The 14,763-nt window shown below is 35.4% G+C and overlaps 1 protein-coding gene across 2 annotated transcripts in view; it reads left to right on the plus strand.

Annotated features, from left to right (window-relative positions):
* Positions 1-14,763, plus strand: part of PLA2G4A (phospholipase A2 group IVA) — a 149,667-nt gene that overhangs the window by 76,518 nt on the left and 58,386 nt on the right. For both annotated transcript variants that reach the window (XM_030934855.1, XM_030934856.1), the window contains exons 6-7: positions 1,090-1,127; positions 5,104-5,245. In XM_030934855.1, the coding sequence (XP_030790715.1) occupies positions 1,090-1,127; positions 5,104-5,245 (180 nt within the window). The remainder of the gene's footprint in view (positions 1-1,089; positions 1,128-5,103; positions 5,246-14,763) is intronic.

The raw sequence follows: 14,763 nt of genomic DNA on the forward strand, positions 1-14,763 counted from the left end.
AAATTAAGCTCTGAGAATCAATCATCTATGAACTTATTTTAACCTTTTGGAAATCTCCTTCTAGTTTGTGTTTTTCCTTTCCTTGAAATTCACAAGGGTAAATCTAATAATCTATGGTATTTTATGTTGATTCTAAAAATTTCCTCTTCACATTTCAAGAGGTATATCCTAGTTCTGTTCTACTTGAATTTATTGAACAAGTTAGCTCTATCTATGTTCTTACAGTAACCCGTTACAATAAAAATAATAACACGTTTACAACTGTGTAACAACTTTCAAAGCATTTTCTCATTTGGTTTTCATAACAATCTACAGCTACATTTTTCGTAGTTAATGCCAGGGATAATATTGAAAAGGTCTTTCTGTGCAACAGATTTACAGTCTCTGGAAAAACAACTCTTAATATCTTAAGTGGATATTAGTCATTTTCTTTTCCTTTAGACAAAAATTGTCTCTCTGGCAGGATGCCATCCTTCAATATATTTGATAGCCTCAAATAGTGTTGAAATAAATAAAAACCGGAGTCTCCAGATCTCATTAGTAGATATTTCCTGAGTCAACCACAGTTGGCTGGACCCTAGGTCTACTGCCCACCATGAATGGGTGTTGTATTTCCAGGTTACTACAGCCTGCACTTGTCTCAAATACACACGTGTGAACTTTCACCCAGGCTGATTCTAACCTCTGGGCTGTTACAGTTTCTGATTTTGTGGCTGGAGGCAGCTCCTAAATAATAGACACAACATCTCAGAACTTTTATATCTCAGGCACTTTTTATGTTTTGTAAATAGTAATTGTGGTGAGCTACTTTATTTTACTGAGGGAGGAAAACAACCCAGACAGAGATAATTCTTGTGTTTGCTAAAATGACTTACTAAGTAGACTTATTAAAAACATGCCAAAAAGTTGGTTTACTGAACTGCGTCTGTAGTTTAGGGTCTTCAAGGAGCTGTGTTACTTTTATTTTTAGGGTTTTGTTTTTTTAGATTAAAAATAATCTGGCACTCAAAAATTATTTTGAGTTTATTTCCATTATATAAAACACACATCTACTTTATGACCTAATCTGATTAATATGTCTTTTTTTAGGTCACTGAAATGATTCTAGAAATGTCTCTTGAAGTTTGGTAAGTGCATTTATTTAGTTAGATGAGAAATATTCTGAGTGATCCACTAATATATTTTAATTGTTAAATAATTTTATATATATATAATTCTGCAGCTTTGAATATGTAAAAGTGCATTATGTTTACTTTGCTTTTTTAGTTATCTGTTAATATCTACAAAATCTTTACAAACATATTCTTGTAGTCATTATTCTTATATTTTCATATACTTTGCTTATTTTTCCAATAGTTTCGTGGTCATGTAATAATGTCAGAATAAGTGCTTTTCAAAAAAGTGCTCCCTCTAGTCGTACATCTATCCCTATAGAAATGAATGCAGTTATTTAAGCGCATCTTCTATTGTTGATTGAGGTAGATATTCAAAAACATAGAAGTGAACATAAACAGGAAACTATAATAATTTTTATAGAGGAAAAACTGAAAATTGAGACTAATTTTGTTCATAGTGACCAGCCAGACTACTACTAATAACGTTCCATGAAGCATACTGCTCTTTCAAAATGGCATCCAAAAATGAACGTTAGGAAATCATGTATTTACTTTCAAATGGTGAATTTTAGGGGAGGCAAGTCTACCTTGATCTAACTGATCTCTGATGTAATAATGAGTTCCCTTAACCTCTGTGCATCTCTTTGAACTTCCCTGTTGAACTTGATTTGACCAAAGTTACTAGTACATATTTTACACAAATGCCACGAAAACTAATTTAAAATTTTCACATCTGGTGATTTGGCAAATGTATGATAATGCGTACATTGGGTTTAGGCATTTATTTATTGTATTTTGATGCCTGGAACATGTGGATTTGACTTGGTAAATGATTGGCATAAATTTCCACAACCTATTAATATATGTCAGCAAATATCAAAGGATAGTCCAAGTTATTGTTTGCATTATTTTGTATTAAGTTCATTCTTGCTTAAAAGTGGTATATTTTGGCATGAGATTAGAAACACTTGTTATTTGAATGACTATGGAAGTAATGCTTTTGTTTAATGGGGAATAGTCTTCACTGAGGTAATTAGGACCATATTTTTATAATATTAAAAACTTCTTTTTTATATATTATTTTATGTCAGCTCTAGAATAAAAACTGTTTTCAAAGAAAAATTCAATTTATTCAAAGAAAATTTTTCCATGTCATGTCTTCTATTAAAACTAACGTAAAATCAAGAAAGAATTAATTAGAAAGTTAAAAAAATGCATAAAAGGAGAAGTAAATTAGCCATAATTCTGTTACTGAATTTATAAAATTATTCAGAAGTTTTTGAATTTTCCTCCAGATTTTAAAAACTGATATCCTTAAAACATCTAGGTCATTATACTGTTCAAAATTTTAAAAATCATGATTCTTTTTTAACAATTATATATAACAGCACAGTATATTACAGAGAACATGGCTTCCAGAACAATAAGACCTAGATTTAAATCTACCGCTTGCTAATTATGTTAATGATTGATAGATTTCTAATCACTTTTTTACTCGCTGGTAAAATAAGAAAAGAATACTTTCTAAGCATATCTACTGTGATTAAATGAGGTGTTTTTTCTAAAGAGTATATATACAATAGGAAATTTTCACACATGTATACCACGTGTTAATAATGGTACTGCTTGTAATAGTTTACAAAACATTGGAAATCATTTCAACGTTTATAGATAAATAGATTACAGTATACAAATATAATGAAAATGCTACACAATAGTAAAAATGTTTGAATTACTTCTATTTATATAAGCACAGATGATTCTCAAAAAAAAATGTTCATTGGAAAAAATAATTTCCACTGATAATACTTATAACAAAACTAAAATCCTGCAAAATGACTATCTTAGGAACATAAATATATATTACAAAATTATCAACAAATATATTAGTATGATAAGGATTAAATTTAAGTAGTGATTACCTTTAAGGAGCAGAAAATGAAATAAAGTTGAGGAGGTTTCATACAGGCAGCGGCACAGGTAAGATTTTAATTTCTTATAGTGTTCAGAAGATACCTAACCTAATACGTCATTATAAAGAATAGTAATAGAAAAAGAGTGTAGCCCAAGATTAGACTTAAAAAATGTTAACTCACTCTCTTACTATTTTCCCCCTTGTTACATAATTTCCAAAATAAAATTTAATAATTATATAGCCCAATACTTCTATATACAGTTCAGCAACCATTTCTTTAAATTATCTTTAAAAATTTTTCATTGCTTCCCTTAAAATAGCTCTCCAGAAATAGAATTATTAGGTCAAAAGGAATCTATATTCTATTTATTTTTGAATATGCCATATTGCTAATATGCCTAATTTGAATACTGCTTAATTGCTTTTTAACAAACTTATATTCTCAAAATTGATGCATGAGAATATTAGTGTTATTTTGCCTTTCTAGCACTAGAAAATAAGTATTTAAAATATTTTAATATCAGTTATTTTAATAATAGTATCATTTAAATTCACTAGTGAAATTAATTTTTTTGTTATTAATTATACTTTCTCTTTTGTGAGGTACCTATATTTATCCTTTGGGAAGTAGTAATTAAACTATTATTTGTAATGATCAACTATGACCATAAAGAACATAGCTCAGGCCGGCGCGGTGGCTCAAGCCTGTAATCCCAGCACTTTGGGAGGCCGAGATGGGCCGATCACGAGGTCAGGAGATCGAGACCATCCTGGCTAACACGGTGAAACCCTGTCTCTACTAAAAAAATACAAAAAACTAGCCGGGCGTGGTGGCGGGCGCCTGTAGTCTCAGCTACACGGGAGGCTGAGGCAGGAGAATGGTGTGAACCCTGGAGGTGGAGCTTGCAGTGAGCTGAGATCCGGCCACAGCACTCCAGCCTGGGTGACAGAGCGAGACTCCGTCTCAAAAAAAAAAACAAAACAAAACAAACAAACAAACAAACAAACAAAAAACATAGCTCAGAGGCTTAGCAGTCTCATTCTGTATTTTACAAGGAAGAAATATACTGAACTAACAGAAATGAGATTTAAAATTTATTTGCAATTAAGGTAAGGCCTTTTATGAATGGTAAAGAGACATATTTTATTTGTGATAATTCTTGACTTCTACATTTTGGATTTATTCACATTCCAACATAGGCTGACAGATTTTTAAAAAGTATTTTTAAATTCAGTAGTTGCTATTTAGACTTCAGTATTAAGATATTTCTTATATGTGGCATGGTGAAAGTACATCACATGTTTACTATGTGATCCTAACTTCTCAGAGCCATAGTTTTCTAATTTATAAAGCTGTAATATATAATAATATATTCTATAATAATGTGTAGTGATTACTCCCATCGTTCTTGCAATGATTCATATGTAATACCTAAAGTGGTTTCTGGCATAGTGTAGAGAAATTGCTACTGCCTTTATTAGCAATATAACGTATATATGATTTAAGGGTTCTAAAGTCCTCTAGTTGTAAACTTATTTGTGGTTATCTCAAGTTCTGTGATTAGAAGTTATTTTCTTTGTTAGAGGGGGGCATTCATTAGACAAGGCAATTAATTAAGACAATATTTCTGCAAATATGTTCCTCAGAATGCTGGTTCTTTGGGACGTTAGAAAGTAATTATCATGGTGGAATAGTGAAGGGTGGAGAGATAAGGGAAGGAATTCTTGGTCAAGTAAGTTTGGGAGATCCTGTGCCAAACAAATATAAACAGGGTTCTTTACTGAAGCACTTCCCAGTCTTTGTTATAATATTCAACCTATCAGGGGCTGTTTGTTTGCTTGTTTATCTGAAGCATTGAAAAGTCCTTTTTCTCTGAAAACATGCCATGGAAAATGCTGCTTTAAGATAGCCATCATTTTATCCTCTTATTTTAGGTCCCTGTTTAGGAAATGGCTTGAGGGAAGCAGTCAGCATGTATCAGTGTGGCTCCTAGGGACTCCGAAGAGCCGGCTGGATGGAAAACCAGGCCACTGGGAGCATTGGCTCATGACTTTATCTGTTTGGTATTACAGCTCATGCCCAGACCTACGATTTAGTATGGCTCTGTGTGATCAGGAGAAGACTTTCAGACAACAGAGAAAAGAAAACATAAGGGAGAGCATGAAGAAACTCTTGGGTCCAAAGAATAGTGAAGGATTGCATTCTGCACGTGATGTGAGTTGGAAATTTTTCATATGTTGTTAAACTTAATAATAGTTTATCTTGGACAATTTCCCCAAGAATTTTACCCAAATATGGCAATATTGAGATTGAGCGTTAGTCCTTTAGTTTTTTAAGGTAAGGTAAGTGATTTGTAAATGAAAACTCTTTGAGGAAGGTCATCACAAATAGTGCCTTAGTTGGTAATATTTATCAGCTATAGTTTTTATTTTTACTTTATATTTTAGAGCAGTGTTAAGTTCACAACAAAATTGAGCCAAAAGCACAGAGAGTTCCAATATGCTTCCTCTCCCTGCACAACCTCCAAAGTTTAGTCAGGTTCTCCAGAGAAACAGAACCAAAAGATATACACAGTAGATATGAGGAGATTTATTATGAAGCTTGGCTCACATGATTATGGAGGTCAGGCAGTCCCACGATATACCATCTGCACACTGAAGAACTAGGAAAGCCAGTGGTGCAATTTAGTCCAAGACAAAGATGCACCAATGGAGTAACTCCCAGTCAGAGGCTGGGCAGTTGAAGGGGGAGGTGAGAGTCTTGAAGTCTGAAGGTAGGAGAACCCAGAGCAACAATGTCTAAAGGCAGGAGAAAGGGGATGTCTCAGCTCAAGGACAGAGAGACAATTGCTCGCCTTCCACCTTTTTGTTCTCCTCAGGCCCTCCAAGGATGGAATGATGTGTGCACCCATTGGCGAGGGTGGGTCTTCTTTACTCAGTGTGCTGATTCGCATGTTTTTCTTTGGAAAACACCCTCATGAGCACCCCCAGAAAGAATGTTTTTCTAGTGATCTGAGTATCCTTTAGTCTGATCAGGCTGATAAATAAAATTAACCATTATACTCCCCAACTATCAACATGCCACATCAGAGTAGTACATTTGTTACAATCAATGAACCCATATTGACACATCAGTATCACCGAAGTCCATAGTTTACGTTAGGCTCACTGTTGGTGGTCTACATTCTATGGGGTTTGGACAAATGTGTAATGACATGCATCCACCATAATAGTATCATATAGTAGTTCACTGTCCTAAAAATCCTCTGTACTCCACCTATTCATCTCTAATCCCTACCCGTGGACCACTGATACTTTTACTGTCTCCATAGCTTTGCCTTTTGTCAGTTTGCCTAATGTCGTATAGTTGGAATCATACAGTATGTAGCCTTTCCAGATAGGCTTCTTTCACTTAGTAATATGAATTTAAGTTTCCTCCATGTCTTTTCATCGTTTAGATAGTGCATTTTATTTTAGTACTAAATAATATTCCATCATCTGGATGTACCACATTTTATTTACTTATTTAAATATATGTATTTCAAAAAGGCATACTTATGCATGAAATAGTATTTATTTTATCAATAGGAAAAGTTTAGTCTAAAATATAAAAGGATTAAAATTAATTAATTTAAATGTAAACTAAAATTAAACTGTGGAAATCGTCATTATAGAACAAGAAGAAATTGCCATAAATCTTGTTAATGATGATGCAGTTAACAAATGTAGGCACGTGTGATGGGGAGAAAAAAGAAAATGTTCCAAATTCTTTATATTTTGTAGTAGAGTTTAATGATATTTAAAATTGACCAGATTGAAGGATCCTACTTTCAATATTTGTTTATAATACATTTGTATTCTAATATTTCTCTATAATTAGGATTATAAAAATCATTAAAATGAAGAAATGATTTATAATCCTAATTATGGAGAAATACTGGACTATAAATATAAACAAATATTGAAAGTAAAATCCTTCAATTGTACTTTTCTTTTTCTTTCCTTAAATTCCAGGAAAATGTAGCATCCTTTATTACTCAATCATGTATCTTATAATCTACTTTTTGGCTATCTATCCATCATTTATTTCATCTATGTATCTATCAGTCACCTATCTAATCTACTTATCTATTTGTCTCTATATATGTCTGTCCATCTTTCTATCTGAAACCTACAAAGATTAATTGCTTCAATGATGCTCATCAAATGATAATGAAGTTTCTTATTAGTGGCATATCAGGTAATCTTTTACTTATTTATTTAGTTGAGCTTTCCTGTTAATTGAATATGTCAAATGAATATAATTTATTTTCATAAAAATAATATTTTGATTAAATATATAAGTAAACATATATGTGCAGAGTCTTGTACACTCTTGAATTATTTCTTGTAGGAATTAATTTCATTAAATTTTTCCTAAAATAATTTCATAAATAAATTAATTTCTTGGAAATCATTCTTGTAGGAATTTGAGATTCTTGCAAATTAAGGGCAGAATACAGTTGGAAATGAGACATAAATTCTGAGTAAGGGAGCCAAATGATCGCCCCATCCCACATGTGGTTGAAGATTTGCATATATGTTTTAGGTGGGGGTAGGGTTCAAAAGCCAACCTACTGATGCTAGAGTGACTTGTGTTGTTATGGGAGCAGATTCTAAGATGAGATGCTGCTTAAGGGAAATTTTTGCTTAAAGGAAACTAAGGAAACCTTCATTTAAGTTTATGTTAAAAAGAGAGAGACTTCTCTTCAGTCCTGCATCTTTTGTTTTGTTTTTTTTTTTTTTTTTTTTTTAGAGACAGGATCTTGCTTTGTTGCCCAGGCAGGAGTGCAGTGGGACAGTCATAGCTCACTGCATCATCAAACTCCTGGGCTCAAGTGATCCTCTTGCCTCAGCCTCCTAAGTAGCCAGGACTATGGGTGCATGCCACTACACCCAGAAAATTTATATATATATATATATATATATGTGTGTGTGTGTGTGTGTGTGTAATTTTTTTTCTAGAGATGGGATCTTGCTATATTTCCCAGGTTGGTCTCAAACTCCTGGGCTCAAGCAGTCCTTACACCTCTGCCTGCCAAAGTGCTGGTATTACAAGCACAAGCCACCATGCCTGGTCAAATCCTGTATCTTGCTTGTCACCACAATAGATCCTTGTTAGAACTTGTGGTTGTTTATCACGTCAGGCTAATTAGTTCTTGAAAAAACTGTCTTCTCTATACATTATTCAGAAATTTATAGCTTCTCTGAAGTTTTTAGTGTGTGTACGTGTGTTTCTTTTAATACAGATAACTTTTCAGTAGCAATTCTATAACATTTTTCTTTTTCTTGCCATCCTTATTTGGTATAGGTATACCCTCAAAACAGAAAAATGATTTTACAAATTCTCTTCATTTCTAACATTTGTAATTTATTGAAATACTGTGCTAAGTGCTAGAGAAGAATAAAGCTGAAATGGCTAGTCCTGAGGAGTTACTTTCCTTAGTGATTTTGAAGCCTTCTTTGGAAGAATGATATTTAAGCAAACAAAACCCATCATGTGTTAAGTTCTTAATAAAGAGGTGTGAACTGAGGGATGCAAGTGATTGCAAGAGGATGACTCACTCTCTGCAGCAGAGATGATAGAAATTTCTTTTAGAGTTGAAGACTGTTGGCCATGCCTTGAGGTATGAGCTTGCTAGAAGAAAAAGGAGGAAATTCATATTTCTTGTAAGTCATGATTGTCAACTTTATTTGGGAGATCGTGCCTTGCAATCTCAGAGTTTCCCTGCCTAATTTCTTTCTATTTATTTGCAACAATTATTTTCTTTACTGCTAATGGCTGACTACTTCTTGTTCCCCTCACAACAGATAGACTTGTCTCCTAATGATAGAGAAATAAAAAGTTAGGAGATGACAAATCCTTCATTTCTTGCTATAAAATTGACATACTCCATAACCGATGCCTGTCCTTTGCAACCTCCCTCCTAGTTCAACAGAGAAAATACTCCCTTTGCTTTCAAATGCAGATACCCATCAGATATGGATCCTAAGCTCCTCTTGAAAACCCCAATATATCTGTTATTCGGATTTTCCCAGATCACTCTCAACCTGTATTGTCAGCATGTACCTCCGTGTGGATATTTCCTATAAAAATATAAACATGTTCTGAACTCAGATATAAAAAGAAAATAAAAAACAAAAAAATATTTCCTGGATTCTGTATTCTCTCCTCCCTTCTGCTCTATTTCTCTCCTTACCTTCACAAACGTCTCCAACATTTTCTATACAAACTCATTCTACCTCCTTTAGACACCAGTACTAATAAATGCACAGGGTCTTGTTCTTGCCCTATCTTAACTAACTTTGCAGCTGCAAATGACAGATGTCTCCTTACATTTTGAAACATTGTCTACTCTTTACTTACTCCCTTTTCATAGTCTTCATCATGCCTCTTTGGTGTTCTTTACCAGCTCTTCTTCATCTGAGCATCCCTTACATATAGTAGTTCCTCAAAACGTAGTCCTAGGTCCTCTTTCTCCTCATTCTAGTTCTTTCTTTCATGTTTTGAGACAGCGTTTTGCTTTGTCATTCAGGCTGTTGTGCAGCGGCACCATCTTGGCTCACTGAAGCCTTGACTTCCTGGGTTCAAGTGATCCTCCTGCTTCGACCTCCCAAAGTGCTGGGGCTATGGGGTGCATGCCACCACGCCCCATGAGAAATATGTTTTTCTAGGCAATTGAGATGTAAATCTAGGATTCTCAGTCAGGGTATGGTGGCTCTCACCTGTAATCCCAGCGTTTCGGGAAGCTGAGGCAGGAGGATCAAAACTGGCCCGGTCAACATGGTGAAAACCCGTGTCTACAAAAAATACAAAAAAATTAGGTGTGGTGGTGTGCACCCGTGGTCCTAGCTACTTGGGAGGCTGGGGCAGGAGGGTCACTTGAACCCAGGAAGTAGAGGCTGCAGTGAGCCAAGATGGTGCCACTGTACTCTAGCCTGGGTGACGAAGTGAGACCTTGTCTCAAACAACAATAGCAACAGCAACAATAACAAGAACAAAAAGAAATTTCTCTCTGGCCTATGATGTCGCCCAACACCTGTGTGCTAAACATGCATATCAACAACTTAGAACCTCTCTTCTGAGCTTCAGACCTAAATATCCACACACTTACTTGATTTCTTTACATGTATTCCTCCCAGCATCTCAAACTCAGCCTATCTAAATCTGAACACAAAGTCTTGTCTCTCTCTGTGCCTTGTATAGAGAGGACTTACATATGTTTGTGTATTGAGAGGACTTGTACTTGTCTTCCCTCTTCCCACTTTCTTTTTACAATGAATTCAGAGTGAACGTTTCAAAACAGAAATCTAATTCAGTCCATCCCAAGCTTAAAATCCTTCCACTGCTCTTAGACTCTTAGCTCCATAGCTTCTTTCTAGCTTCATTTTTGCCAGTTTATCCCAAATTTCTGTACTCCCTCCCAGTAAGCACCTCTTAGTTCTCTGTCTCTACAGGATCTTTCTCCGGTTGGAGGTCTCCTGTACAGTGCTTCCTCTCACCACAATAGGCTTCCCCTATACAACCCCTCCCTCTCTCCACTTTACCCCACTTTTAGCTAACACTCTCCCATTCTTTAATGAGCACACAGATAATTTCTTCTGAGGCTCTCCCAAATCATCTCCTCCCTCCTTACCCCTAAGTCTAAATTAGTTCTCTCAGTTATATTCTCTTATGGCATATATGAACATTCTCTTCTCATCATTTCCCATGGTTGTACTTAAAAAAACTTCTTGTAAAAATATTGGTGAGTGTGACTGTTTTCTCCATTAGAATTTAAGTTTTGTGAGGGCCAGGACAATATCTGTGTTATTCATTTCTATATTTCAAACACCTAGCATAGTTCTTAGTATGGTAGATCCTTGGTGAATATTTTGTTGTATGTATCAGGGCACAAATTTAGTCTTTGCATGCATGGAGTAGATTTGCTAGAGAGAGAGGTCACAGTTTTGAAACAGCAACACCAGTATCAGGTTGCGAGGGAAACACCGGTTAAGGAGAAGGTTTTGATGAGATCTTGGCTTAGACTCTTGAGTTAGAAATTCATGTAGGACACACTGGCTGGCATTTTTTCTTAGGTTCTTATTTCCAAAAAGTAAGTTTCTGCTGCCACCTCTAGTCACTCCTCCTTCTGTGGAAAGGATTAGTAAGTCTTCCTGGGAAAATATAACTTTGCTTCATGTTCATACAAATGACGGTAAAACAACTTTTCTGCAACAGATGGGGAATGAGGTAATTATGCTTTTTCTCTGTGCTGTCCTTCAAAAAATATTAAATTCGTGTGTTTGGAAGTCATTTATGGAATTAAAACTTTTGTTGTTGCTTTTCTTGGTTTCAGGCCACACTGTTCTCTCTTGGCAGAAATAATCAGCTTAGAAGTTATCAGCACCACCCATTCCCATAACAAAAGTAACATTTTTCTATTTTTATGTTACTCCTTGGATCTCTTAACTTTCCACATCCTTTGTCCCCTATCAAAATCTTCACTTTCTTTTCAGTACTGTTCAGTTGGCCTCCTTAATGTATGGAAGAGTGGGCTGTTGCGGCAGTTTGCACAACCAATGAGAACAGTCCTATTCATCTCAATACAAACAGACAGTATCCAGGTTAGACCTCAAGGTTGAATTAAATGTTGAAGGAATTTGGGCAGTATATATTTGGGAACTTTGTTTTACCTTTGTGCTTCACTTGTAAAATGATGATAATGTCTCCTGTTGGGGTAAGGGGATAGGTACTGATGCTCATAAAGTGTCCAGCAAAATGTATAGGGGCGTATAATAGTTGCCAGTAAAACAGTAATATTATACATATTCTTGGGTGCTGCCATTCTGTGGCATAAGACTCATCGTCAATAATTGTTAAATTTACCATGGCCTAATTTTTTAATTAGTTTTCCTGTATACTGACCTAGTCAAATAGTTAAGGTTTTTTAAAGCCTAAGAGTTTATTCTCTTAAGTACTGAGATTTTTTTTAAAAAAAAATTATTGATTTTGTTTATGTAGATGGAAATCTTCCTGAAATGTGTAATTTCTTGCTCAGACTGAACCAATTTGGACATTATCAGGCCTGCTTCCTTTGCATTCAGCGGCCACTATTCTGTGCCCTGTGTGGCTGCTTGAAGTGACTTCTTCACACTGCCCTTTTCTCTTTCAACTTTGTTGCTCTGGAATTCAAATCTGATAAGCAAACTTGCTGTTAGAACACAGTCTCTAACTAATATAATTTCTTTATGAGAAGAGGGCTAAGATCTTTTCTTTGAGCAAGATACATGACTTTGTGTATGGGGATTTTTGGTGTATTTTGGTAGTTCAGAAGCCACTTTTTAAAATTTTCTTGTTCTAAAATAGTTTTTGGTCAGATGAAGTTTTCAGATTACCGTTGTGTCTATGAAGTGAAATGTTACTATCCAGTCTCTATGTCCCCTAAAAACTAGCTATAACGTAACAAGGTTGGTTGGGGGAGTAAAATCTGGAATTAGAGTAGTAAAGAAATGAGAGAAGAAAAGATTCTTCTTGTTGTCAGAGTATAAAAGAGATAATGCTTTTTCTTAAGGAAGACTATAAGGATCATATTTCAGTTTAAACAAATAGACAGCTTTGGATGAAAATAGAAGTAAAATATGGGCCTTAAGTAATTAATTCTCCGAGTGCCACTTGGTACTTACATTTGTCATATAAGTTAAGTGAAAGGCCAGGGAAACAGGGATCATCTAGTTGGGGAGGGAGAGGCAGAGCAAGACAGTTTCTGAAGGAGATAAGAGAGATCAACCTTGAGTTGTCAATAAGCATTGCCATTCCTGTTTTTCTGCTTTCCTTCCCACCTCTTTTCACCTTCATTTTTCTGCTTTCCTTCCCACCTCTTTTCGCCTTCTGACAATGGCACTTTGTACTATCAATCTTTGTTCCTCTTTCAGATGGTAAACATTGAAAGACAGGCAGTGGAGGGCTCCCTTTAGTGGAGTATAGGAACAGGAACTGAGCAGGCCTGGGCTTGCAAGGGTCAGGTTTCAGGAATCAAGAGGTGGAGCTGAGTTTTTCTTATCTGAGGAAGTGGTGGGATATAAACAGCCACAGAATAAAACAGAGCTGGAAACTGGTCTAACTGGTCTAGAGAGCAAGTTACATGTCCAAGGGGCCCAGACTGCAGTCAGCAACGTGGTGCACTCTGGGGGGCTCAAAGCCCTTGACTGCTGAGAAATAGAAGCTGTGAGGGAAACAGGGTCCAGGAGAGGCAAGCAAATGTCCGCATGTCAGAAGCAATGGAGAGGCATCATAAGACCAAGTGCTAGATTTGCTGCCGGTGTTGTTGCTTACTTTGAATAAGCAGATTATCCTTACTATTATAATGTGGGTGGGCCTCATCCAATCCATTCAAGGCCTGAATATGACAAAAAGGCTTGCCTCACTGAGCAGGAGGGAATTCTCCAGCCGACTTCCCTTGGACTTCCATCTGCACCATAGGCTCTCCTGGGTGTGGAGCTCGCCAGCTCATTTTGCAGATTTGGACTCGACTGGTCTTAATTGTGTGAGACAATTCATTATAATAAATCTCTTTCTATATATCTACTCATGCTGTTGGTTCTGTTTCTTTGAAGAACCCTGACTAATATAGAGGCCAAGGAGAGAAATGTATTTATCTAACTGTTTATGACAAACAAAAATATTCTTGAATACTTCAGAATTTTCTTTTGAAAGGGAGGCAATTAATAATGTCAGTAAGTTTATGTACCAGGATAACTAAGTCAAAACACAAAGTTTTTGGTAAGTGAAAACTCATTTCCCATAATCATATGAAGGAAGTATGAGAAATATTTATTGACATCATTTATATCTAAATACTAGTGATACTAGGTCCAAATACAACCCCAGACCTTCTCAGGAACACGTATTTGATTCTCTTAGAATTAGAGCTATGACTAACAGCTGAACCTTATAACTTTCGTATTATTTCTTTGAACATTATTTCAGAATGAGCAAGACTATTAAAACTCTAAACTTAGCCTTTGTTTATTATGTAAAATTGTCGTGACATTATTTGAAGTGATACATAATTTGAAATACAGTGTGACTAAGCATCAGTGCATCAGTGCTTTCACTCCGTAAAGGTTACCCCTTTCTTTCTGAGCAATGACAAAGGAAAGAGTAAGGAATTTTGGTGCCAGACATACCTCAGCTCAAATCCTGGTTGTACTACTTATTAGCTATTAGGTATTATCTGCACTCCTCTTTTGAAAAATGAAACAAACAATGATTTCCTTTGGAGAGTTGGGAAGAGTAAATGAAATAAATTGTGTGAAAGTGTCCATGAGAGAGTGCAAGGCACGTACGATATGTTCTTGACAAATCTAATTTCCCATTCTTTGTTATAGTTCATAGTCATAATTTTATAGTTTTATAATTCATGTTTCTGTAGGTGTTATAGAATCTAGAATGTTACTAGTCACTAAAAGCTTCAAGATCAATATTTTTACACATTAATATATCAAGATCAATACTTTTATAATAAGTAAACTGAGCCCACAGAGGATTTTCTTGGCCTTAGGACACAGCATTAGTTGGGGGAAAGTAGAAGCTATTTGTTTTGAGAGACAAAGTAGAGCATAGTGAAATAATAGCTTTATTATATGGCAGACCCAAGTTTGACTCCAAATACCACTTTCTAGCTTTGTGACATTGGAAAAAAATATCTTCTT

Source organism: Rhinopithecus roxellana, chromosome 8 (assembly GCF_007565055.1).
Source record: "Rhinopithecus roxellana isolate Shanxi Qingling chromosome 8, ASM756505v1, whole genome shotgun sequence".
In the NCBI taxonomy this organism is placed as follows: Eukaryota; Metazoa; Chordata; class Mammalia; order Primates; family Cercopithecidae; genus Rhinopithecus; species Rhinopithecus roxellana.